We start from the raw sequence: 22,985 nt of genomic DNA, 5'->3' as shown, positions 1-22,985 counted from the left end.
TGGTGTATCCCTTGCTGACTGCAGTAGTAGAGCTGATTTATGCTGTCGTAAGTGGAATCAGATTGGGCTCCCTTTTGGCACTTAGCTATAAAGTTTGTCTGCAGAAACCCTGCTGTTTATGCGGTGAATTATACCCGCGTTCACAAATACTTTACTAATGAATGATTGGGAACGTCTTGTTTCCCCCTCCTCCTCTGAGTTATTGTGATGCTGTGCTGTATAACCTGCTGCAGAGACGGGCGTAAAAAATCTCGTGTCCTCCAAGCTTCCCTGCAACAGGAGCCGTTACCTGTTTGGGAAATCACTCAGACACATTTCGGCGCCGTATGACACATCTCATTACGCCTCGCTTTAGAACCAGCAATTGTCATTAGTTATTTATTAATTGCTTATTAAGGTTGTTATGTATGTCCTCTTTGTTTCCAGCCTTCTTTCTTCGCGGCTTTGGCTGCTGCCAGGTTTGTGAAGAGGGGGATCAATCCCTTGGTAAAGCTGTGCCGAACCTGGGAAGGGGGTGGTGGTGCCAGCCCAGGGTCCAGGCAGCCCTGGGGAGCAAGATGGGCACCCACAAGGGGTTTGTGTACAAACCTTTGTGACTGAGCAGGCTCTGAGGCTGTGTTTGCCCTTCCTCGCACCTTTGAACAGGCTCAAAACAGGTCCTGATATGATGGAAGGATGATATGAAGGAAGGATGATATGATGGAAGGATGATATGACAGAAAGACAAAGCCCTCCCTGCTTTTCTCTTAACCATAATTGTGTTAGAGCAGCACAAACTGATTTAAAAGCCCATTATAATACACCTGTAATTGAAGGCACAGGGCTCTCAATTTGCTCCCTGAAGGCAGAAAGCTTTGGAAACACAAAAGAGGGAGGAGGCACCATGGGGGTGCCTGGCACCGTGGCAGCCAGCACTGCACCTTCTCCTGACCTGGCAGCTACAAAGCGCTCTGGTTACAACCTGGAGGAGCCCTGGGGCTGGATGTTGGGGTTCCTGCCTTTGGCACACCCTGGCTGGCTTTGGCACACCCTGGCTGGCTTTGGCACACTCTCAGTTGCCAGAGGGTGGGCTGGGTTTGACTCAGCATTGCTGCCAACAGGGTTAGGACACCCAGGATTCCCCCTCACCAAATCCCAGCAGCAGGACCCGTGGCAGCAAACTCTGTAAAACACAGGGAAGTCTGAGTGTGCCAGCAGTGAGAAGCTGTTCTGAAGAGCAGGAGCAGAGTCAGGATGATGCTCAGGAAGCTGCCAGTGCACATCACAGATCGCCTGCAGAACACAAGTCTGACTCTCCCTCTTTTCCTTTCTTCCAGACACTTTTATAGTTGTTCTTTGTTGTTCCCTTTGATCCAGAGCAGATGTTGCTCGTGCTGGAAGATGGAGGTTTGCATGTTTTATGAAGGGGAAGCAGGGCTGGGCTTGCCAGGACAGCCACTCATAGCCAGGCTATGCTAGGGGCTGAGACCCCTTGGCTGGGACAGGCCCCTGCTCTGCCTCACTCCCACACCAGAAGGGGTTTGCCAGTCTGGAAAGGTCGCAGGTGTATTTCTGCACTACTTGCTTGGCTCCTAAAAGTGAGTAGAAAGGCGGTGGTTAAGGCAAAAAAAAATGCAATTGCTCCTTGAAGAAGGAATAGGCAACTTGGTGAGGCTCATTTGAAGTCCCCTTGCCAGTGTGAGGCGGAGAGGTTGTTCCAGATGCACCCTCCACTCAGCCTGACGCGTGGCTGAAATTCGGGGTGCTGGGGTGTCAGGAGACAGAGGTGGGGACAGGGGGTCAGGGAGAGAACAGCCCAGGCAAGCAGCACAAGCCAGTACAGGTGGGTGTGGAGGTGATGATGGAGATGGAAATGGAGGTGGCAGGGCCTAGGAGAGGAGGCAAAGCTGCTGATGTTTATGCAGTTTGGGATGAGCTAGAAAAGGCAGCTGGAGAAATAATCAGGGAAGGCCTCAGTCCCAGAGCGGGTGCCATGGGAGAGGCAGCAGAGGAGGTGGCAGAAATGACAGGGGAGCCCCACCACATTCCCAGGATGCGAAGATCTGTGTGCAGCACTGCCGTGGGACACAGGCAGGAGACCTGTGAGCTGTGCACCTGTGCTGGCTCGGGAGCGGGTGTTTGGAGGTGAAAGCAGAGCAGGGACGTCGTCTGTGCCCGTGGCAGGAGGGCGTCTGTGCGCCAGGGAATAGATGTGTGTCGGCAAGCACATATGCTTGGATCTGGAAAGACATCTATCACCTGCCTGAACACCCTCGAACGTGCAGCTCGCCATATGCTTTGGTTAAATATTTAAGCAAGCTGCTTTCTGTCCTGGGGACTCCTTGTGTGCGAGCGGGCGCCGTGTTGGGGCAAACTGAGCACCTAGGGGGGGCTGAGAGCACCCAGAGACCTTCCCCAAAACCCTGGCAAGGATGGAGGGGAAAGGAAGAAGGAGTTGGATCAGTAAAGCACCAGCCTGCCCCTGGGGAAATCTGTGTGGTGTCACTGGAGCAGCTTGGGCAACGCTGCCATGTTTAATCATTTCCGAGCAAGAGAGATGCTGAACACAAGAGGACTGCCCGCAAGGAGAGGGTTCCCGCCTGGGAAGCCTGCATTTACTTAGCTTTATTTATTTATTCATTCCCAAAGGGGCACAGCTCCATCTGCATCCTGCTTTCGGCAGAGGAAATGTCTCCTCTGCCCCACTGCTGCAGAAATGCCAAGTGCTGGTGGAAGTCCTCTAATGCAGAGGGCATGGAAGCGCCAGTGACTGTTAAATAATATTAAATATACACTTGGATCATTTATTTATTAAGATTTCCCTCCCCAGTCTGGTAAAAGCCTTGCAACACACCTGTTGTGTCTCTAGAAAGGCATTTGGAATAGCCTGTGTGGTTAAATATTCACATATTTAATTAGCATACAATAACCACCGTGTTAAATCCTACCACTGCATAGACAATTCCAGACTTAGTTAACAGCTTCTGTGACGTTTCTCTGGTTTGCTTCCCAGATGTTCTTGCCTCCTCTCATTCCAGATGGGGCACACTAAATTGCATCTCCCTCAAAGTGTCCTGAGCTTGCCCAGAGTATGGTGAACTTTTTCCCTGTTGCATGAGCAGCTCGAGCTGCTTTTTATAGAATTATGGAAAGGTTTGAGTTGAAAGGGACTGTAAAGACCCTCTAGCTCCATCCCCTCCCATGGGCAGGGACATCTTCCACTATCCCAGGCTGCTCCAAGCCCTATCCAACCTGGCCTTGAACAGTTCCAGGGATGGGGCAGCCACAGCTTCTCTGGGCACCCTGTGCCAGACCCTCACCACACTCATAAAATCTTCTTATACCTGTTCTAAATCAACTCTCCTCAGGTTAAAGGCATTCCTCTTTGTCTTATCAACTAAACCCAAGTTTAAGTTGTTTTAATTATGTTTTATAACCTGGTCAGTTGATTTTAGTCTCTCACCTGGGTGGGTGCAAATAGGTCTGTGCAGTCCCAGAGTGGCAGTGTAAAGTCTGACTTGTTTTTTTTTAAAGCCTCTGCAAAACAAGCTGAATTGGGTCGATGTGGATTCAGCAGTTAAAAACATCAGAAAGGTTCCTCTGTGATGCAGCAAACAGCGCATTAAAGATGATGGATACTGCTTTATTTTTCTTGGGACTTAGAGCTGGAAGCTCTTGCTGCTTCCCAGGCAAGGATGGGCGATCACTGCACCTCCGCTTGGCTCTTCCCACCTCTCCAAAATGACAATGGTAATACCCCCTTGGCCTATTTTTGTTGTCCAGACCATACACTCTGTGTCTTTAGAGCACACATGGATTTCCTGGCTGGCAGTCCCAGCCTCACCAGGCACACAGCGGGGCAATCATAATGACGTTGTAATTAATTGCATTTCCTCAATGGACCTGGCCATGGGCAGAGCATTCCCAGCTCTGAGTGGTCCCACGAGGAATGTGCTATCCCCTTAGTGACACTGAAGTATATTAATATTTCTTTAGGTGTTGTCTTTGTGCCCTCCCGTGTCCTGCCCCACAGCCCCCTCCGTTTGGAAGCAGCTGATCCGGAGCTGCTCTCCAGTGCATGATTAGCAGATTAGCCATCATGCCCAGAGCAGCAAAAAAATGAACTCCCAGAAGCCCTTCAAAACAGAGAATAATTCATTACCCACCTTGATTTCCACTTAAAATGTACTTTAACTACACTTCCAACTACAAACCCTAAATCACCATCATGTTCACAAAAAATCCATCATTTTTTATTTTATTGCACGGCACTGGCATGACATAATCCCTTCCAGAGCGTCTTGGAGTGCTTTACGGATCAATAAATTACTTACCTGCACAGCAGAGGCATTGCGTGCAAGGCCATTGCAGTCATTCCGGCTTGGCGCAGCCCGGGGAGGTGTGGGAGGTGGGGAGAGGCAGGGAAGGGAGCCTTGGGAATGGGGTCCCAGGCAGGAATGGGGTGTTGGGCTGCAGCCCCAAGTTGGGGGGTGAATGGGGCTCTCCCAGTGAGGGTGGAAGGTGCAGGTGGTTTGTGCAGCAAAGAGCTGCAGCAGGTGCCAGTCCCTGCAAGGCTCCAGAGAAAGCCTGGAAATAAACCCAGGAAGGTGATGGGCTTTATTTTGTTCTGCAGGTGCAGGCAGATAGCAGCAGCTGATGGTTTTCCCTCATACACCCCCACCGTGGATCTCCCCAAAACCCCAGCCCTCCCCAGCACCCCCAGTGTCCTCTGCTCACGCAGCAGCAGGAGCTGAGCCCTCCCTGCTTGCTCCTCATCCCCTCCCAAGCCTTCCTCATCCCCTGTGTCCTGTGCTGATCATAGCAAGGTTACATTATTTTTGTTATGAGTGGAATTTAACTAACTTTGCAAAAGACGGTATCACTGAACTATAAACTAGGTACTAGGTGTCTTTATTACTTACTAACACAGGCTCTTATTTTTAGGGCACTTAAAAATCCTCAATTTATTTAAAACTAAACCTGCACTTCTACCTCATGTCTGGGTGGATTTATGTATCTTAATTTCTCAGAGGGTTTTTACTCAGTCCTCACCTCTTTGGACACTCCTGGGACTGTGTGAATGGGGCCCAGGGGGGTTTGTACCCCAACATCTCCCTCCTCTCTCTGAGCCATATAGACTCCCTTGATCACTTTAGTGATCATGTCCTGTACCTGTGTCCCCTCCTAGGACCTGGACCCCCCATATCTGACTTGCTCCTGAGTGCTCCTGGCAGTGCCAATGCAGGGGGATTACTTCCATCCCCACAGAATTTCCCTTCCTCCGGTTGACCTTAGAGGCTCCTCAGCAGACTCTTCATGCCCAGCTCCTCTTGGTGCTCCTGTGCTTACAAGGGCCTGGCAGAGAGCCTGCACAGCTGCAGGAAAAGCTGCAGGAGTTTGGAGAGGGTGATTTGTGTTTTCTCAGGAAGACGCAGCTCTGCTGGGAAGGGTTTGTCATAGCTAAGAGGACATAAGGAATGCTGGAAGTGGGGTAGGAAGAAGTACTGTCTCACACCATGGAGGAGCTTCTTGAGCCTCCCTAAAATGACTGAATCCCCTCTGGCTACAGTTTCTTCCCACTTCAGCTCTGTCTTCTCTGCCCCCTCTTTTCCCTGTTTGTTCCTGCCAAGATGAGACTGATGGGCTACTGCCTAGATTGCCAAAGCAGAGGGAGGATGGAAATTCAGCCTCCTTCACCCACAGTTTAAGACTTGAGTTGAAACAGAACCAATTTAATTTCCCTTCTTCTCTTTGCGTCATTGCAGTGTCTCCAAAAATCACCGAGATCTCTTCTGACATCTCCATCAACGAGGGCGGCAACGTCAGCCTCACCTGCATAGCCACGGGCAGGCCAGACCCAACAATCACCTGGAGACACATCTCACCCAAAGGTAAGAACTGAGCGTTACCAGAAATATTTTGGGAAGGACTCAGCACTCTTTGTGAGTGGCTGGGGAGGGGTTGGTGGCTCCTTCTGTTGCCAGGAGAAGGTGAAATGCACCAAAAAGATGTGACTCAGCACAGGACTTGGTGACTTTGGTGGAAGAACTTCCATCCTGGTGGTCTGGAAGAGGAGCTGGTTTTGGTCCTGTGGAGGACTGGCTGTAGGTGCCAGGTTGGCGTGTTTGTGCTTGGAGGTTTATGGAATCAGGGAATATTCTCCGTTGGAAGGGACACACAAGGATCATGGAGTTCCTGCACAGGGCACTCATGTTGCACATTGAATGTGCTTGTCTGGCCATGTTTTGAAAAATTTTCAGGCAATTCTTACAGTTTGCTTCAAAGGAGGATTGTAAATAGTGCAAATGAGCAGGAAAACACATGAAGCATTAATTGGTGGCCTTGTTAATTGGTAAGCAAACCCTCAGCAGAACTGTGTGGGTGTGACTGCTGGGAAGCAAATTCCCAGGCGTGCAGGACTGTATCATTTCAACCCCCTTCCCCAGCTGCTTTTTGGCATTTCCTTTGCGTTTTGCTGCCCTGCTATTCCCAGGCGGCTGCGAGGTTCCCGTGGGTGAGCCGGGGTGAATCCGGCGGCTCTGGGTGGGATGAGCCGTGCGGCCAAGCGGCAACGCCCGGCTCTGATCCCCTGATCCTGTCTGAGCGCTTCAGTTCCGCCTCAGAGCCGGGCTTCCCCCGAGGTTTTACCAGCGTGGGCTGTTGTTCCAGACAAGTGCCTGAAGCTCTCCTGGGGCACACCCGGCCAGGCTGTCCGGCAGCCCGAGGAGCCGGGGCAGGGCTGGCAGTGACGGATGGCGCCGTGGCTGCTCTCCCCTCAGCTCCTGACCAGGGCTGCGGTGTCTCACTGCAGCTCCATTGATTTTTTGCTGTTTGCCTGTGCTGGAGTGAAGGGCTGGGCCAGATCCATCACTCTGCACAGCCCAGCAGAGCGAGCTGAGTCGGCGGCGTCTCAGCCCCTTCCCTTGTCAGGAGCCTCTACAAGCCGTTCCCCCAGAGCACATGTTGGCTTATCCACTGGAGGTGGCTTTGCTTCTGAGCTGGTGGCTTTGGTCAGGGTCTGTGCATGGATCCAGGTGCTCCTCCCCATCCCTGAGCATCTCTGTGGAATCAATGCTGTCACTGTGTGTCACCATCAGGCACCATTTATGGTCGAGGCAGTCCATGTGTTCCCACCTTGAAGCCTTTTCTTCCTACTCTTCCCCTTGTCTACCCTGACAACATGTTTTTGTTTTGCTCAGCCTCCTCAGCACCTGTTTTTCACAAGCATCTTGTTTTCCCACAGCCCCACGCTCCTTCCTACACCCCCTCCTGCTCCCCAGAGCGCTTGTCTCCCACATATGCCCCTTGCTGCCTTCTCCCACATGCCATCCATCCTCTCCTAACCAGGCTCCCAGCTCCTGATGCCCCCTGTCTTTCACAAGGGCTATTTTCTTGTGTTTGCTGCCATCCAGCAGGTTTTTTTCCCCAGGGAATCTTTACATGCGCTTGAACCAGATGTTTCCATTTTACTTAGGACTTAGCTGCTATGGAAACTGAGGATGCACCAGGAGAGGAAGAGTGAGCTAATCAGAAATTACCTGTGGCGCTGTGTAATTTGCAGCAGCAGCTCTTTCCTGATTTTGGCCATGATTAGGTATTCTGCTTTCAAAACTCAAAGGGAACAAATGATCACAGAGATTTACCAGAGCCTGGTCTCCTGCTGATGGAGGGTGATGAGCCCAGAGGTGGCCCAGGACAACTTCCATGGTTGCCCATCTCCGTGGGCAGCTCCTCTGTTTCTAGGTCTGCCAAGCACCAAGGGGAACCTCTACTTCTCCATTTTGCATTCACCACACACAGCAAAAAGATCGGAAGCGTGAGGACTGAAATGAGAGTCAGAGGAAATGCCTAGAGGTGCTATAGCAGATCCTGGGATGGTGTCCCTTCTCCTAGTAGAATACATTCTAATTCAGAGCACCAGGGGCAAGCAAAACCCAAAGCTTGCTGCTGGCCCCTCTTGGTTGTTGTTTGCTCCTCATCCCGTGGGAAGTCTCGAGCAAGCTGCCTCCTGCTCCTTCTCACCATCTTCCTCCATCTTGCTTGAAGTGGTGGAGAAAAGGGACAAGGGAGAATTGTTTGGGGGAATGGTGGTGCATGATTTAAGGGTTTACACAGGGGAAGTGGCTCCCAGCAGTGCTGCTTGGGACAGGCTGTGCCAGCTCTGTGTGTGCCAGGCACGGCCACACCAGGAGCTGAGGGACCGGTCCAGGTGCTGACCCTGGTGAGTGCTGCTCTGTGCAAAGGCACTTCACAGGTTTTATGATTTCCTTGGCACCTGTGAGTGCACCTCTTGGTGGGAAATGGAGCAAATAAAAGTGTTTGCTCACCAGGGAGTTCATGGGCAGGCCTTTCAGAGGATATACACCGAGAGCAGCCCAGCTCCCTGGTGACTGATCTCACTCAAGTCCCTTTGCCAGCCACTCCAGGCTCCTCTGACTGCTTGGCTGTTCTGTCTCTGCTCCAATGAAATTACATTCAGTGGCTTGGGCTGGTAAACTGTGCTGAATTTTCCTGCCTGCAGCTGTTGCTATGTTCTAGGAGCTGTTAAGCCTATTTTGGAAGCTCTGTTCAGTTTGGGGGCTGGAGGAGTTCCTGCAGCTGGATGAGGAGACCGTGTTTGTGGTATAACTCAAGAGCTCAGTGAACCTGAACGAGAAAGTTTTCTGCTTCTGATTTTGTGAACACAGGCGTGCTGGCCTTGTTGGTGCCTCCATCAGTTCCCAGATCTTGATTCTACCTGAGTCTATCTTCATCCTCCTGCATGAGGAAAAGCAGGCTGCTGGCTCTTGAGAAGTTTTTTGTGAGCCTGTAGCCAGTCCAAATAAGGTGTGACAAAACTTGTCTTCTGTCCCTCTGCCTCACTTCTTTCTGCCTTATTTTATTTCTTCTCCCAGTAATGCTGTATTAATTCACAGCAACTCCTGTTAATGCAGCTGAACAGATTGAGATGGAAAAAGAAGTGATGCTGCTGGAGTCACAGCTTCTTCTGCCTCAGCAGAGGAGGCCTAACAGCTTTGAGGCTCCGTCCTGGCATCACAAGTACCAGTGGAGCTGCCAGGCACTGGGGCTTCATAACTCAGGTCTCTGAAACTACTGTGAGGTGCCAAGATCTGGCACGGGATGTGGCAGCTCCATCTCTTCTTGCCCCCTTTGTGGGGCCCAGACCTTTGGGATGGCAATTAGGAGAGGCATCTTGAGGGTGAAGGGAGGGAGCAAAGAGCCAAAGAGGGAGAGAATGGCCTGGAACAGTGGCCTGGGTATAACACCCGGCATGAGGGCAGCAGCATGTGCCCAGGGGAGGTGGAATTTGAATAGACATGGACTGAGGTGTCTGAAAGGCAGCGCTGGGTGTGCCCATAAACATCCATTTTGCACCCTTAGGTGCTGAGCCCGCCTGTGTTCCCAAGACTTTGGCTGGATTACAGTTCCCAGCCTCGCCGTGCCGACGCTGTCTGTAAACTGCGGCGAGGTCTTCTAGTTAATAGCCTGGTTTTGGTCACTCAGGTGTTTCCATAGTTACTGGGCTTTTTATTTATTTTTAGGGGGTAACTGATGTTGTCATGGCGATTGTCATGTTGTCAGGCCAGTTTTCGTCTCTCCATTTCTTGGCTGGGAAAAAGCACAGCATCCCGGGCCACCAGGCTCAGGGTGACGCCAAGGCACTGGCAGAGAGAGTGGCACCATGTTGAGCTATCCAGGGGACATTTATCTGTGCTGCAGACACAAAACTGGTCATGCCTCGCATTAAGCTTGGGAAATGTGCCAAGGAATTGAAGTGAGGCATCTTCCAGGAGGGATGAAGGTTCTGTCCCAGGGGGAACAGGCACAGCTGAGCAGTAATGATGAGTAGGGCTCTGTGGGCAGACAAGTGGGGTTATTGTGCCATGACAGGGCCAAGGGCACAAGGAAAGGGTGTAAAACTGGATGTGTGCATGCAGATCCCTCCACTGGCTCATCCAGCACCACTCTGCCACACACAGACATCCTGAGCCAGAGGCTGCATCCAAGTCGTCATCCTTAATGACCCTTGATGGACTTTCCTGCCATGGTTTTATCTAATTGCTTTTTGATTATTGCTGTAGTATGATGGATTCTGGTGTGAGGCTTAAGACAGTGGCTGCCAGGGTAGGAAAACATTATGGTTTGGCCGATGGTGTATTTACTTGTAAGAGGTCTGATCGAGAGGTCTCTGTGGCGGGAATCCCTCATTAATCTCAGGATTAAGCTGGGTACTGAAAGCTGGATCCCAAGCGGAGCCAGAGTCCTGAGCTGAGACTGAGCTGTCGTGTGTGGGGCAGGTGATGCCTCAGTGCTGCAAGGCAGAGACAGGGGAGATGCTCGGGTGATCCTGATGTGGCCACATCCAGGATATCCCCCGTGGTCAGCCCGTTTAACCTCGGAGGCCTCCCTGGAAGAGGTGCAATTGCAGTCCCTGGTCTCACAGAGCTGCGGGAGGATAAACACATTCCAGACATGAGGCACTCAGACGCAGCAGTAATCACAGCTCGTATACGCACTTAAGATAGATGAGACACAGTGGCCTGATGTGGCAGAGGTCTCATGAGATCATCTGTCTATACATCAGCAGCAAACCAGCAAAGGGACTCTGGGAGAAGTCTGGTGTATTTGGATATATTGATTCTGCCTGGCTCTTGGCAAGGCTTAGAACAAGAGGACAAACATCTGCAAAAAATATCCAGCTTGAAGAGGTGCTTGTCCCTGGGAAGGGGACACATCCTCCCATCTCAGAGGTTTGTCCATTAAGCACGTTGCCTGCCATCTTCATCCTCCCTGGGGAGGAGGCAGAGGATACTTATAGGTTGGACATCAGATCTGGAGCACAGCTGATAGGCACAGGGAAAAGAGGGATCCACTTGGGTGCAAAAATCTCTGCCTGCTTCTGTGCTGCCTTGTTCCTCCACTGATTAGCTGCATGTGAGATTGCTGCACTGTGAGATTGCTCCTGTTAGCCCAGCCTCATGTCACCTCATTAATGGCAGACCAGAGAGCCGTGTCCTCTGCTGGCCCTTTTAGCAGGGAAATACCTCTCAGAGGGAGCAGATGGTTCGTGTAAGGCTCCTTCTGTGTTCATCTCGGGTCTTGTGTCTCTGCTCTGCCTCTTTTCTGCTTCGGAGATTTGCCTTGAGCCAACACAAGTGGTGTGTCAAAGAAGGGAAGCGAGTGATCCTGCTGTGTGATGGAGCACAGAGCACAGCCTGAGCTGCCAGCTCTGGTTGGGTTGGGTTGGAATGGGATGGGTTGGGTTTGGATGGGTAGGGTTTGGATGGGTTTGGATGGGCTGAGTTTGGATGGGTAGGGTTTGGATGGGTAGGGTTTGGATGGGTTTGGTTTGGATGGGTTTGGTTTGGGTGGATAGGGTTTGCATGGGTTGGGTTTGAATGGGTTGGGTTTGCATGGGTTGGGTTTGGATGGGTTTGGTTTGGATGGGTTGGGTTTGGATGGGTTTGGTTTGGATGGGTAGGGTTTGCATGGGTTGGGTTTGGATGGGTTTGGTTTGGATGGGTTTGGTTTGGATGGGTAGGGTTTGGATGGGTTTGGTTTGGATGGGTTTGGTTTGGATGGGTAGGGTTTGGATGGGTTTGGATGGGTTGGGTTTGGATGGATTGGGTTTGGATGGATAGGGTTTGGATGGGTTGGGTTTGGATGGGTAGGGTTTGGATGGGTTTGGTTTGGATGGGTTGGGTTTGGATGGGTAGGGTTTGGACGGATAGGGTTTGGATGGGTAGGGTTTGGATGGGTAGGGTTTGGATGGGTTTGGTTTGGATGGGTTGGGTTTGGATGGGTAGGGTTTGGATGGGTTTGGTTTGGATGGGTTGGGTTTGGATGGGTTGGGTTTGGATGGGTTTGGTTTGGATGGGTAGGGTTTGGATGGGTTGGGTTTGGATGGGTTGGGTTTGGATGGGTTTGGTTTGGATGGGTTTGGTTTGGATGGGTTTGGTTTGGATGGGTAGGGTTTGGATGGGTAGGGTTTGGATGGGTTTGGTTTGGATGGGTTGGGTTTGGATGGCCACCATGCTGCATGTGCTGTCCCACCTCACTTTATTGCATGTGTCCTTCCTGTCTTTGGTGTCTGGGTGACTCAGCTGACCCACTTGATGACCAAGCGCCTTGTCCTCCTTCCAGGAGACAATTGCAGGCCTGGGCCCCACTGTATTAACTGGAGCATTTCAACTGGCTCCAATCCTGTCGGCAGCTCAACCGTCCCCTTGTTTACTGTTGAAATAATTACTGCTTTGCCATAATATTAGCTCTGAGCCGTGACTCCATTACCATTATCGCCGGAATATTACCCATTTATTATCTCCCAGCAACCCTGGAAGATGAACACTAGGCTTCAGAGACCAATTGTTTTACAACAGACAGGATCTTGGTGTGCATTGTTTAATGAGGTAAACTACATTATAGCCGGCATTAATTTGGCTGTGGTGCTCTCCACTAAATCACTGTTAACCTGTAAATCTGCCGCCACTTTTGATACTCGTTTAATCAGCGTGTGCCAGACAGAGCAGCCGGGCAAAGGGTCAGCCTTTGTGGTCCAGCTCTGCTTGTATCATGTAGGGTATACAAACAGCAGAAATAAATAGGATGAAGTGGCCATGGAGAAGCAGAACTTTGGGAGGGATGGGGATTTTTTTGTGGTGAAGGAGGCAGCTGGCATTGCCATGGGTTGCTTGAGAAGAGTGTGGACACATGTGGCCACCAGCAAGGTCCTGACAGGGATCAGGAGATATATATATATATATTTATATATTTATATATATATATTTAGCCTGTTGAGTTCCAGCAGCTTCCCCAACAGCTCCCATGGGAGCGGGATCTGGCCCAGCATGAGACAGAATCTGGTGAAATCACGTCATGGGCTCCAGGTTGTTCTTTCTCCAAGGAATGACTAAAACTTGGTTAGCATGCCATGTGGGGAGCTTCTTTTAGCATTTCCCTTCCTGATGCACCCTAGTTCATCCTGCTTTTTCAAAGCAATGGGAGATTATGTACTTTTATGTGTATAAAAGTAGTATTTTTGGTTCCCTGCGTGATGGAAATGAACTCTTGGAGCTGATTTTGCATATTTGGCATAGCTACCTCTAAAATATGTATCTTGGTACAAAAATAACAAGACCCCTTCCAGCTACAAATGAGGCAATGTCTTTCCCTTAAGAAAAGGAAGAAAAAAACCCTCTTGGTTTCAAGACATTCCCTAAATGCAGCTTTGCAGTGTCACACTTCCCCAGTGTGCCAGAGGCAGAGATGGAATCTGCTCCTCATCACAATTTGGGGATGCAGTTGCCCTAACAGGGGGAAAAAACCAGGAAGCCCTGCCTGCATCCCCAAATTTTATCCTGTGTCTTATCCCCCTGGTCCCTGACCACCTTTCCACAAAGGTGAGACCCACTGAGGAGCTGCAAATGCCCTGATCCGTGCTCTGCATGGCATCTCCCTGCAGGGAGAACGGGATATGTTAATGGCATGGTGGGACAAAGTGGACAAAACCCAACACACCAGCAGTGTCAGCTTGTTGGATTTTCCATCTCCTCTTTACTGCTGAACACAGCTCCCCATTTCCCCGATAAATGCGCGGCTTTGTGTCGCTCCCTGTCTGGGACTCTCCTTTCATTCAGCTGGCCTGAGGAGGAGCAAGGGACAGGAGTGTCTTAGATTCCAGAGATCTCCACGCAAATTAAAACCTTTTATCAGCCCCTAATAGCTGTGCAAACTAATTATATTTGGGCCAAACTTTGCCAGCGACTCCCCTGAGGTATTATTATAAAAATCTGAGCTGTGGAAATGCGTCCCCATTCTGTCAACACCAGGTCGCTCCAGCTATAGAAAACCCTGCTCTGGCTCCTTTTAGCTCCCGTGATGTGCTTTGCATAAGCTGCTGCTGTTGTTTTCAGGAAGGAGAGAGCCTGGCTGGGCTGTGTCACACGTGGCCCAGGTCTGCTGAGCCAAGGACAGGGCTGTGTGCCGGGTAATAGCACTGAAATATTTCTTTGCACAAGCCCTGACAGCCTGGCTCGGTTTGTAGCCATCAACATGGCTTTGGGGCTGTGGGTGCACAAGTTCTTCCATCCCTGGAGAAATGGGATGTGGTGATGAGGGGTGGGAAGGATGCTGGAGAGGTGGGGATGCTCAGACACAGCAGGCAGGAGATGGGAATGAGCAGAACAAGGAGAAAGCACATGAGGCTCTACATGAGTGGTTTTCCCAGTGCCAGTTCCTTGCTGGGTGGCTCCTTGTGGTGTTGGAACTGATTTCCACCCAAATTTGTTATTTTTTTTAGCCCTGGCATCACCATTTGCTCCATTCCTTGCCTTATAACCTTGTTCCCAAGCTTGCACAGGGTAGGGCACCAAAGATAACCCCATGTTTACCCAGCCCTACTGTCCATAGATGGAGGCAGCACAAGGAAACGCTTTGAGCCAAACTTCCCAGTGGGAAGGAGGTTTTTGCCCTGTGCCACCATTCCCCCACCATCCTTGTGCTCCTCCTGGGGCGCAGATTGCCAGCTAATGGGGCGGAGCTCTTGCGAGCACTCTCCATTAATGGAGCAGAATATAAACAGAATAAAGCCTTCATTTCCCGGGCTGTGATTTCATTATTAATATACTTTACAGTTCACAGGTTGTTCATTTGCTTCCATGTTTTCTCAGCTGGTGTAATCTGCTGCGCGGAGTGAGAAGAGTCATAAAATTTCCATTTCCAGTTGAATGTGCATCCAATTCGCCGTGAAATGTTTCTCTCTGTCGTGAATATTAAGTGCCCAAGGAGTGGGTGGCCCCGGGATTAGGCAGGGCAGGTTGCCAGCCCCTCCCTGTGTCCCAGGGGTGCGGGAGAGAAGTGGGTGTAGAGAGGGAAAGGTGGCAAGGCAAAGTGGAGGGGCTGAGGGAAGGACCATGTGGCAGAGGGAGGAAAAGGGAAAAGAGGAGGAGAGGGGAAAGGAGGAAATTGAGTGGCAAAGAGGCTTCAGGGAGGGATGTGGTGGGCAAAGAACGCTCCAACAGAACTGACCTACATCCACCTCCTCGTTTCCCTGTCCCATGACCTTGACACTTGTCTGGGAAGATGCTGCACCAGTGTTTGCCCCAGTTTGTAAATCAGTTGTTGATGTCTGTGCTCGGTCACTGCCATGGGCCTCAGGGCTGTGCCCTTCCCCTGGCCTGAATATGGGTAGAAAAAGAATCTCCTTGTCTCTGGTGAGGCTGAGAAACGCTGCTGTGCTTGTAAGGGCAAGGAGCTGGAACGTGCTGGTGAGCTAGAGTGCCTCAGTACCGAGCTGGAGAACAGCAGTGAGCAGCCACGGAGCTGTAGCACCATTGCAGACACAGAAATAGGGCTTTTCACATGAATTTGGGGAGAAAAAAAAATCATATTCTGCTCATGTTAAACAGCCAGCAGGAAGTTTGTTGTGTATTTAGGGTATTTAATGGCTTGTAGCCTTACAAGGGGTTTCTGGGACAAGGAAGCAGAAATTTGAGTAGTTGGAACAGGTGGTCGTGCCCCGAGGCTGGGAAGGTGGTGGGACCAGCAGTGCCATGGAGGGGTGCCCACAGCTGCAGCACCACTGGCAGTGGGCACATCTGGCAGCACATCTGGCACATTACTGCAGCTGGAGGTGGTGAGGGATGTGTGCCCTGGTTACTCCTCCCCAGCCTGCAATAGTAGCAGGGGATGTGGTGTCACTGCTGGGAAAGGGGACAAAAAGGCAAACCATGGTGGCGTGCCCAGGCTGTGGGGGTAACCTGGGCACTGCCCCGAGACAATGGCACTGTTTCCTTCTGACTCTTTGCTGAAATTATTTCAGCCACAGCATTCCTCACTGCAGGGGGAAAAAAATGCCTCTTCCTTTCCCATCTTCTCTCGGTCGAGTCAAGATAATAATAGTCTTTTTCTGATCCCCTGAACTTTCCCATCTGCTTGGTAAAACAATGGCAATTCTTTTTCCTCCTGGCCTCTCTCTCTGTCTTCCTCTCTTTTATTTTTATTCTCCTATGGTATAATTTAAAGCCAGAGCAACGCTGTAGCCCGTGGGTTTTTCCCCTTCCTGTGACACACTGCTGTTATTTAAAATGGCTTTTCCCTTGCAGAGCAATGCCTCTCGCTGCCCTCCCAGCTCCTGTAGCAGGGCCAATTCCTACACAGAGGCCTGAGGAGGGGATGGTGTGCTCAAGAAATGGGGCTCAGCCCAGTCCCCAGTCCCCGAGTCTCAGCCACCAAGCATCAACATCCCTGAAATTCCTGTCACAACCACCCCATCCCCCCTCCCCAGGCCCAGGCCATCCTCACCAGCCCCCAGAGCCCCAAACCCATCCAGCTCATCACCCCTGCATTTCCCTGGCTTCTCTCAATAAGCCACAATATTGCGAGTGATCCTGCAGAAATGGAGACATCAGTGCCATAAAACACGAGGGACAGAGCAAGGCCACTGGGCTGGAAAATAGCGTGTCTGAAAAAATAAAGACGGGATAAAGATGATGGAGAGGCGACAGCGAGTCTCACCCTGCCATGATTCAGATGGCTCTGGGGGTGAAGAGTGGTCAGGGGGTCCCAGGGGAAAAAGAAGAGGGATGGAAAATATCCCCCATTTTCAGGAAGTTGTGGCAGCGTCAGAGTCCAGGCTTTCCATGAGCTGCCTGCGGGGATATGCGCGGAGAAGGGAAAGTTTCCCAGATCCCCATGACTTCTTGCCAGCACTGGGGATGGATTTAGCCGGCACTTGATGCTTATTTTTTTACTCTAATGCCATTATGCCACTTGCTTCCCATCTGAGGGATATTTCCCTAATGCGGCTGAAATACGGCTTAACCGAGGTTACAGCCATTTAACGCTTTGCATTGCAATTGCTTCTTAAGAGCTTGTCCTGTGGAGAAAGCCTTGGGGTTTAAATTTCCAGCCGGAGGGACCCTTTGGTCCTGGCTGCCAGCAGCTCTTTTTCACACAAATCCAGAGGAAAGCAGGGTGCCTGGAGTTTGGCAGGGGCTGGGAATGCTTTCTCCTGCACAGCAATGCGGTTGCATGGAGTGGTTGGGAAGGGACGTGGTGGATCTCCCGTGGAATCTTTTTGGGTTCTTTGCAAACCACCTGCAGGTAACAGGCAGGAGCAACCTTGGTTCTTGCTCTCCTCGCCAAGCCCTGTGCACCACAGCTTCTCCTGGAGCCAGCGAGGAAGCTGCCAGAAATGGGATGAGCTCCAGAGGAGCCAAGTTGTGACAGGATTTAATGGAGGAGCAGCGTTCCCACAAACAGGATGCGTGTTTGAGCAATTTCCTCCAGCAGCATCTGTCGCTCTCCAGCGTCTTGGTACCACTGCAACAAATTATTTAACCACTACCCACTGTACCCCATCTGTTAGGCAGCCCCTCCACATGGATGGGGCCCTACTTCCCACCTTTCCAGAGGAGCTCACCGGCAAAGGCTGAGCACCAAACAACGGGACAAATTAAATCAAAAGCACAGCTTCGGCACCCAGGGGGAAAATGCACATCAGCTTTGACTTATTGCATGGCGCACGCTTACAAGAGAGAAGCAGCGGCTTTTGTCACTGCAAGGGGCCATGAAAAATGAATTAGGGCCGCTGCTGGGAGAGGGCACGCAGGAGAATCTTTCATTCCGGCAACGCTGTCCTCTCTCACCTTGGAAGCAGCTACGGGGAGAAAAACCAGAGAAAAACCACGAGGAGGGAGAAGTAAGGAAAGGAAGGAGAGAGGACTTTGTGTTGGGCACCTGATTGGATGCTCTGGGCTCTGGGAGAGAGCATGGGAGGAAGAGTGGTGCCAGGAGCAGTGTTGGTGCTCAGGCAGGAGCACGGAGCTGCTGGGAGATGCTGTCTCCTCAGGAGCTCTCTGGAGAGGGCTTGGCTCTGTGGGAGCCTCGACATTGATTTTCATGTACCTTTGGCAGTTGTTTCTGCAAGGAGGCAGAAAAGCTCCGTGGGAAGTGGCTCCATGCCAGTCACAGCCTCTGCCAAGCATCAGTCCCTCCCAGTGTCACCACAAGGGTCACCCCTGCCTCATCAGGTCCAAGGAGAAAGGTATCCAACTCATGCTGGTGATAATGGGTGGGTATCATTAAGAACAGCAGCCCTCTAATGAGCCCTGCACCCATCCTTGCTGCAGATCTGAGGCCACTGAAGCCCTTTGTTAACTGTGGCCGTGCTAATTTGCTCTCACAGGGTGACACCTGCCCTCTGGACCTTTTCCTGGGGTCCAGTATCCTTACCAGCACCCCAGGAGGGGGCAGGGTCTGGCAGAGGCTGAAGACAGCCACTGCCACTTTGCTGAGCCTTGAGCTGCCTCTGAGCTCTCCCTCTCACGGAAATAAAAGGGCTCATTCTTTATTCGACTCATTTACTCCTGAGTTAGAGCCTCGTTCAAGGGTGGTTGGTCCCCGAGTTGTTTTGTTTTGTTTCTTTAAATATTAATTTCCATAATCCATTTATTTCCCAAGGAACTACTTCTTGCAAACAAAAGGTTTAATGCTCCTCTTTTATTCCCGGTAACAAATAAGTTGTCTGAGACGTGCAAACATCCCGGCAGCAGCAAGCCGTGCGCGGTATGATGCCACAAACCGAGCTGAGGATGTGCAGGGATGGGGGAGATGCATCCCTGAGGGATCACAAGTGCCACAGCAGCATCTCCCTGGAGATGCTCGCCCTGAGAGGGAAGGCAGCAAGCCAGGCCAGCACTGGGAAGCCCCCACAGCCCGGGATTCCAATCTTTTGCATGGAGGCGTCTCTGACATGCCTTTTTGAGATGGAAGATTTGAGAGCCGAAGGCCGGGAAGCACAATAGAAGATAGACTGCTTGTACCTCATTGTCTGGAGAATAGATGGGCTGCAGGCTCCCGGAGAATAGGAGCTGCCACTCAGGTGGCTTTAATAGAACAGGCGGCAGATAGATTTCAATAAAAGAAATGAGTATAAATATTGTTAGCGGAGAATAGAGGGAAAGTGAAAAAGATCTTGTTTAACGAGTCACAGTGGGAAACTTTCAAGGACTTTTAAGCTAAAAACTCTTCACAATGGTGCTATAATGGATGGCTCCGGCAACTTGGCTGCTCTGCATAGCGTAGTGGGGTGAGCGGAGTGGGCAGGCGTCCCCGGAACACCGCGGGGAAGGGCACGGCAGGGACTCAGAACTGGTTTGGGTTGGGAGGGACCTTGAAGATCATCTCATTCCAATGCCCTGCCATGGGCAGGGTCACCTTCCATTAGACCAGGTTGCTCAGGGCCCCAGTGCCTTGCTTTCATTGTCTCTTGAGTTAATGCCAATATATTGACTACATGGGACTGCAGGCTGAGTGAGCAGGAGATGTGGTGGCACCTGGAAGGTCTTTGCAGGTCACCTGTCCCAGTGATTAGTGAGATGTGTGGCATGTGCCCTCTGAATAGTTAAATATCAGAGTTCTTGAATGAGATATGAGCCCCAAGTGTGATCTCAGGGATGCACTGAGCAGACGGAGCCACAAATGTGGGTCCTGTCTCAGTTCTAGCTCTGCATAGAGCAAGAAGTTGAGGAACGTGTCTTTCCTGCTTTCGTGACAGCTCCGTGTTGGACTGTGCCTGTCAAAATCCCCATGTCCTGACCCTGTGGTCATGGGCAGCCAGAGATGGAAGCTCCAGATACAGGCACCTGTGCTCATGTCAGCACAAAATCAGGCCTGGGCAGGTCCTCCATCGTATGTTGGAGCAAAATTCAAGGCACCCTCAGCTCACCTATGCCCCAAAAAGTTGGAGGGGGAAGAAAAGCCACAGCCCTGCATGGCCACAGGCAAGAAGAGGCTCCCACAGCCCCAGGGAGGAGGGCACACTGATACCAGTGGAGGAGAAGGACTTTTATGTTGAGGATTTTATGGCCACCCTTCTCCTTCAAAGCCTGTGCTGCCGTGCACAAAGAGCAAAATTGTCTGTGAGAGATCCCCAAATCCAATGTAAGAAAGGGTCTGAGTAAGGAAAACATGATGTTTTCCCTCTGTTTGGTGACACCAGGCACAACTGGTGATGCCCTGGGGCGTGAGGATGAGGAGGGACCTCAGACTGCAGCAGCAGAGTGAGATCCTGCCAAGCCCCCACATCCCTGAGCGCCGCGCAGTGCCAGGCAGCGAGTGCACCATCCCCTGGGGCTTCGCACAACATCAGGCCACGGAAACATGCTAATTAACATGGAAAAGCATGTCAGAGGAGACATTTCCTTCCTTGTCATCGAGAAACTTCAAAAACAGTGGCTTGGCCCCGTGTAAGCACGACGCAGACTCTGATATGCTGCGTGCCCGTTTCTGGGGTGACGGTCCTGCCTCTGAAGGCTTGTGAACATGAAGAACAGGAGGTTTGTACCCCGTACCTCATGTAGGTGTGCTTCCTAAAGGGATTGCTCAGCTAAGGGGGGCTCACAGTTAGAAACGGGCTGGAGCCTGTGGTTTAGGGATGCAATATTCACAAGAGGAGGAGAGGAGTTTGTCTGGGTCGATAGGGTAATCTTAAAAAAAATCATTTTTTGAATGATTGTGCTGGATGGTTTCCAGCAGGTTAATTACCCCTAATCTTTGTCCACTGGAGCGTGGCAGCTTTAAGCTGGCACAGGGTGGGTCTGAAAAGAGGGGGTGCACAGAGGAGAAGCTGCGTTAGCTGGGGTCATTCACCCGATCAAATAAAAAGGGGGAAGGGAATTTCAGAAATGCCTGAACTTTGTTCTGTATGTGTTAATTGAGCCATCAGAAGAGGGTAATAGTGATTAATAAGAGGTGAAGCAGGTGCATCCCCCAGTTTGGCTGGGGCTTGTACTGGAGGCAGCCTTAGCTCTTGTTCACCCGCCTACCTGGAGCTGTGTCATGCCTCCTTTGAGAGGGATTTGGGGTGATTTGGGGTGGTTCCTTTCCCCACCTGCTTCCCCATCTCCTCTGATTCTACTAAACCTCCCATCCTGCACTTTTCCTCTCGCTGCTGCACGAGGGAGAGGTGAAGTGGGTCTCGGGTGCCAACAGTGCTCTTATTACCTTTGTGTGTTTTATTTATTTACCATAAACTGTTATAGGATGGCCATCAGCACCGCATTGGGGTGACGTTTGAAATATACGGCTCTCGAGTTTAGTGCGTCACTCGGAGCCGGGAGTCTGCGCGATGTTAATTTTTATTGCCAGAAGTAGCCATAAATTGATAGTTGAGAATTGCTGTAGGGACTGTAATTAACTAGTTACTATTTCACCTCCAAAAGGAGCAATGTTTCACGCTCTTACTTTTACTTATCTGGAATCAGCTGCTGTCAACATCCGCTGAAGCCCGTATAAAGATTTATAGACCTTGGAGGTAAATATTGACTAATGGGCAGCTTGGCTTAATGTTCACCTTGAAGGACAATAAATTGTGCTATTGATTGAAGCAAGATGTCAATATCTGCATTGTTGTAAACATTTTAATAAAATTATCTCCATAAAATATTCTCTTTCTTTGGCTGATCCTGGCCAGTGGATCAGTGCCTGGAAAATGCAGCAGCATGGAGTAGAGGGCAGGGCAGTGGCTCAGGATCACTGGTGGGACTTTAAGCACTCAGAGACCAAACCTGTTGTGAGACCACTGCCTTTAGGCTTTAAAGGTGAAAATCTTGCAGCCCTGGGTGGCTGGGCTAGCTCAGCTTGATCTGAGGTGCAGGGAGTTGGTATGGACACAGGAAAGAGCTCCAAGGAAGATTTCCAATGGCATCCCGAGCAGCCTTCAGCCAGGGAAAGCTGTGAGCAGTGTCCTAGAGACCTGAACATGGCTGCAGCAGTGAGCCAGGGGACAGTGGCGTGTAATTAATTTGGGAACATGTGTTCACTTTCTGGTGAGTTATTATCTTGTCAGAGGCTCAATGGAAGCAAATGGGGAGGAGGAGTCAGAAGGGAGATGAGTCGGGATAGGAAAACGAGGAAAGCGAAGGAAGGTGAAAGGCATGGAGGGAGGAATGGGGATGCAGGAGGCACCTGCCCACACCCCATCACATCCATGCCGTGTGGGACCCCAAGCACAGCTTGCCCATCTGTTGGGTTTGCCTTGGTCCACACCAGGACCTACCCTCTGTGGCTTCTCCACTGCTGTGGTGGTCAAAGTTCCCCTTCCCTGAGGCTTTTAACAGAGATCTGCAGAGCAAGTCCCAAATAGTGCGTGGTTGTCTGTGTGCAGCCTCCTGCTCACTGAGCACAAGGATTCAGGCTCTGCTTTTCCATCTCCCCAGCTCACACTGGGTTAGTTCATCATCCTTGGCTGATGAGCAAGGATTGCGCTTGTGCCTTGTCCACGGCCATTCCATTTCTGGCCCGTATTATATTATTAGTATTAATAATCATAATGATGGGTGCTGGCTGTGCTGGTTTTCTAGCTCCTGAGGAGATGAGAGAGCTCTCCATTAATTCCTGCAATATTTCAGCTCCTAATTGTGCTCAAGCAGAGACAGCCTTGAAAGTTCCCACCATCAATTCAGGCAGAGAAGGACTGGTATGTCTGGCAGAGCTCCTGGAGCTGCAGGGCTCTGGTCAAGCCTTGCCCTGAGCATTCCCAGGTTCCAGGAGCTTCCAGGATGGGAAAGCTTTAAGGATATGGGTTTTTTTCCACAGACTGAAGCAGCTTTATGGATCTGTTTTTTTCTGCAAAGCCACTTGTATAGAAGAGGACAGGGGAATGTTGTCTTAGTCATCTGGTGTCACCTGCTTCACCAGTGGGCAGGGACTCTTTATGTCACCTAAATATTTGAGATGCTGTAGCTGGCACTAAGGAGACATCCCTGGGCCAGAGCCTGGGATTGCAGGGATGGTGTTCCTAGTGCTGTTGTCATCTGACTTACATCAGGCTGTGCACAGAAACAGGAGTCAGCTCCAGCTCAGAGCACCCTGTCTCAGTCCAGGGCAGGCTCTGTTTGGCTGTAGCCAAATTCCCAGGATGCCAGACCCTGAGTCCCTGAACTTCGAGCTCTGCCTCTCCATCAGCTGGTTACCATGCACATATCTCAGGCTTCGAGGAAACC

General features: G+C 51.0%; 1 protein-coding gene across 4 annotated transcripts in view; it reads left to right on the top strand.

Annotated features, from left to right (window-relative positions):
* LOC134561134 (protein CEPU-1) overlaps positions 1–22,985 on the top strand; it is a 361,313-nt gene that overhangs the window by 327,547 nt on the left and 10,781 nt on the right. For all 4 annotated transcript variants that reach the window (XR_010082859.1, XM_063417829.1, XM_063417830.1 and 1 more), the window contains one exon: positions 5,745–5,870. Coding sequence is in view for 3 of the 4 variants with exons in the window: in XM_063417829.1 (XP_063273899.1) it covers positions 5,745–5,870 (126 nt within the window). In the remaining variant the exon portion in view is untranslated. The remainder of the gene's footprint in view (positions 1–5,744; positions 5,871–22,985) is intronic.

The sequence above is a fragment of the Prinia subflava genome, chromosome 22 (assembly GCF_021018805.1).
Source record: "Prinia subflava isolate CZ2003 ecotype Zambia chromosome 22, Cam_Psub_1.2, whole genome shotgun sequence".
Classification (NCBI taxonomy): domain Eukaryota; kingdom Metazoa; phylum Chordata; class Aves; order Passeriformes; family Cisticolidae; genus Prinia; species Prinia subflava.
The sequence above is the reverse complement of the archived record's forward strand: the minus strand, read 5'-3'. Positions and strand labels throughout refer to the sequence as shown.